General features: G+C 40.0%; 1 protein-coding gene across 1 annotated transcript; it reads left to right on the plus strand.

The window, feature by feature from the left end:
* Positions 1-333: 333 nt before the first annotated feature.
* Positions 334-1910, plus strand: WRKY40 (WRKY DNA-binding protein 40). The gene is made up of 4 exons (XM_048087727.2): positions 334-599; positions 686-1024; positions 1112-1228; positions 1322-1910. The coding sequence occupies exons 1-4, from the start codon at positions 450-452 to the stop codon at positions 1676-1678; spliced, it is 963 nt and encodes a 320-aa protein (XP_047943684.1). The 5' UTR covers positions 334-449; the 3' UTR covers positions 1679-1910.
* Positions 1911-2126: the final 216 nt, after the last annotated feature.

Consider the following 2126-nt stretch of genomic DNA (forward strand, 5'->3'; position numbering starts at 1 on the left):
TTGTAACTAATAAAAAACCCTTGCACGAAGCTTCTCTTTATGCAAATAAACTAATTCATCAAATACCCACATATGCAAATACTCATATAAATACGAAATTGTGTAAGCGTGTGACAAATTTTCTACTCAACCGACCTAGGTGTTATTTTCTTGCCAACTCCAACAGTGCAATTAAAAAATAAATGTACAAAAAAAGTGTCTAGAATCAGACCATATTATGTCAAGAGACAGCTCTCAAAGGGACCATTATTTTATCTCTCACTCCATCTTCCTCCTTACCTTCCTTCCTACAACTTGTCTCCTCTCTCTCCCCCTCCCTATAAAAACCCCCCACACCCCTTCTCTTCATTGGCAACTGCTGCACAAACCATCAATACATCAACAAATTAAACAGCTTCAACAATATCAATACATTCATACAATCACTCAAAAACTTGTCTGAAAATTTTATGGAGTTCACTAGCCTGCTCAACAGCTCACTGGATCTGAACTCCAAGCCTCTGAGATTCATGGATGAGTCGCCGCCGCAAGTGAAACAACAAGTGCTTGAGAGCAGCTTCATTGGCTTGGGAAGAAATGTTGTGAATGTCAAGGAAGAAGTGAGTATTAAGTATTATTAGTAGTAGAAAAAAAGAGTCTTTGTTGATTAATTTGATGTGTCTAATCTGAGGTTTTGGTGCTGCAGAAGGGGGCTTTGATTGAGGAGCTGAATAGGGTGAGTGCTGAAAACAAGAAGCTGACTGAATTGCTGACAGTGATGTGTGAGAATTACACAGAGCTGAGGAACCAGTTGGTGGAGCAGACAAGCAAGAACGTGATGAATGGTGGAGTTGAAAACAGCAACGCAGCATCAAGAAAGAGGAAGGCAGAGAGCAGCAACAACAACAACATTGATGTGTTGAACGTTGGTGCATCCGAGAGCAGCTCCAGCGATGAGGAGTCGTCCAAGAAGCTAAGAGAAGAGCACATCAAGGCCAAGATTTCGCGCGTTTGTGTCCGAACAGAAGCATCCGATACAAGCCTTGTAAGCCCCCTTCTCAATTGGTAGTAAGTCAGAAACAATATTGTGTGTTTCTTTGACTAAATGAGTGTGTATTGTGTGTGTTTACAGATAGTGAAGGATGGATATCAATGGAGGAAATATGGGCAGAAGGTGACAAGGGACAACCCTTGCCCAAGAGCCTACTTCAAATGCTCTTTTGCTCCAACCTGCCCTGTCAAAAAGAAGGTTGGTTTTGATTAATATCTTTAAATCAATGTTATACTACTGTTTGATTACTATTTCTGTATAACTAAATGTTTGTTGATTTGAATTCATTAGGTTCAAAGAAGTGTGGAAGATCAATCAATATTGGTTGCAACTTATGAAGGGGAACACAACCATCCTCAGCCATCAAAGGTTGAGTCCAACACCTCTGCCTCAAACAAGAACTCGAATAACTTAGGCACCGTGCCATGTTCGACTTCTGTTAGCTCGACTCCTGCCACCGTCACCCTTGATCTCACTAAGCCGAAGACGGTCCAGCAAGAATCGACGAATGGGAGAAGCACGCTTGGTTCGCCGGAGATGCAGCAGTTCTTGGTTGAGCAAATGGCTTCTACCTTAACTAAAGATCCCAACTTCAAAGCGGCTCTTGCAGCGGCTATTTCGGGGAAGTTTCTTCAGTCCAATAATTAGATGGAGAAATGGTAGGGATAGTGAGATGAGTGTTGTGTAGATTCATGTTCCAAATCGAACTTGAAACAACCTCAAACTGCATCTTCATATACAGAGACAGAGTTGAGACAATTTGTGATTTGTTGGCATTGTTGTAAGGGGAAAGAGATTCTTCAAAGGATTTTTTTTATGAAAAGTTGTTTAGATTAGATTTTGAAAGATGTGAATAAATTTATTTTTGGGGTTTAAGATATTTGATGGTTAGTTGTTTAAGGCAAAGATTCTGTGTGGGAAATTCTCTGCTTATTCTGCTTGATGCATTTTGTCGAAGCATATCCAATTCAATCTCGGTGGTTTGAGTGTTATTTCTAAATACAAGATACAAAGAATAATAAATCCGTGATTAGGTAAGTCAAGAAATGTATGTGCGTATTGAAATGGGAATCTTATGCACACATAGATTCTTGAA

Source organism: Salvia hispanica, chromosome 5, assembly GCF_029641045.1.
Source record: "Salvia hispanica isolate PSC_SH4W2 chromosome 5, Shi_PSC_v1, whole genome shotgun sequence".
In the NCBI taxonomy this organism is placed as follows: Eukaryota; Viridiplantae; Streptophyta; class Magnoliopsida; order Lamiales; family Lamiaceae; genus Salvia; species Salvia hispanica.

What these genes read in the sequence shown, in the direction of transcription:
- WRKY40 (XM_048087727.2), top strand. Translation starts at nt 450, where the DNA reads ATGGAGTTCACTAGCCTGCTCAACAGCTCACTGGATCTGAACTCCAAG. An exon ending in AAGCATCCGATACAAGCCTT is followed by an intron (nt 1,025 to 1,111) that starts GTAAGCCCCCTT and finishes GTGTGTTTACAG; the next exon opens with ATAGTGAAGGATGGATATCA. An exon ending in CCTGCCCTGTCAAAAAGAAG is followed by an intron (nt 1,229 to 1,321) that starts GTTGGTTTTGAT and finishes TGAATTCATTAG; the next exon opens with GTTCAAAGAAGTGTGGAAGA.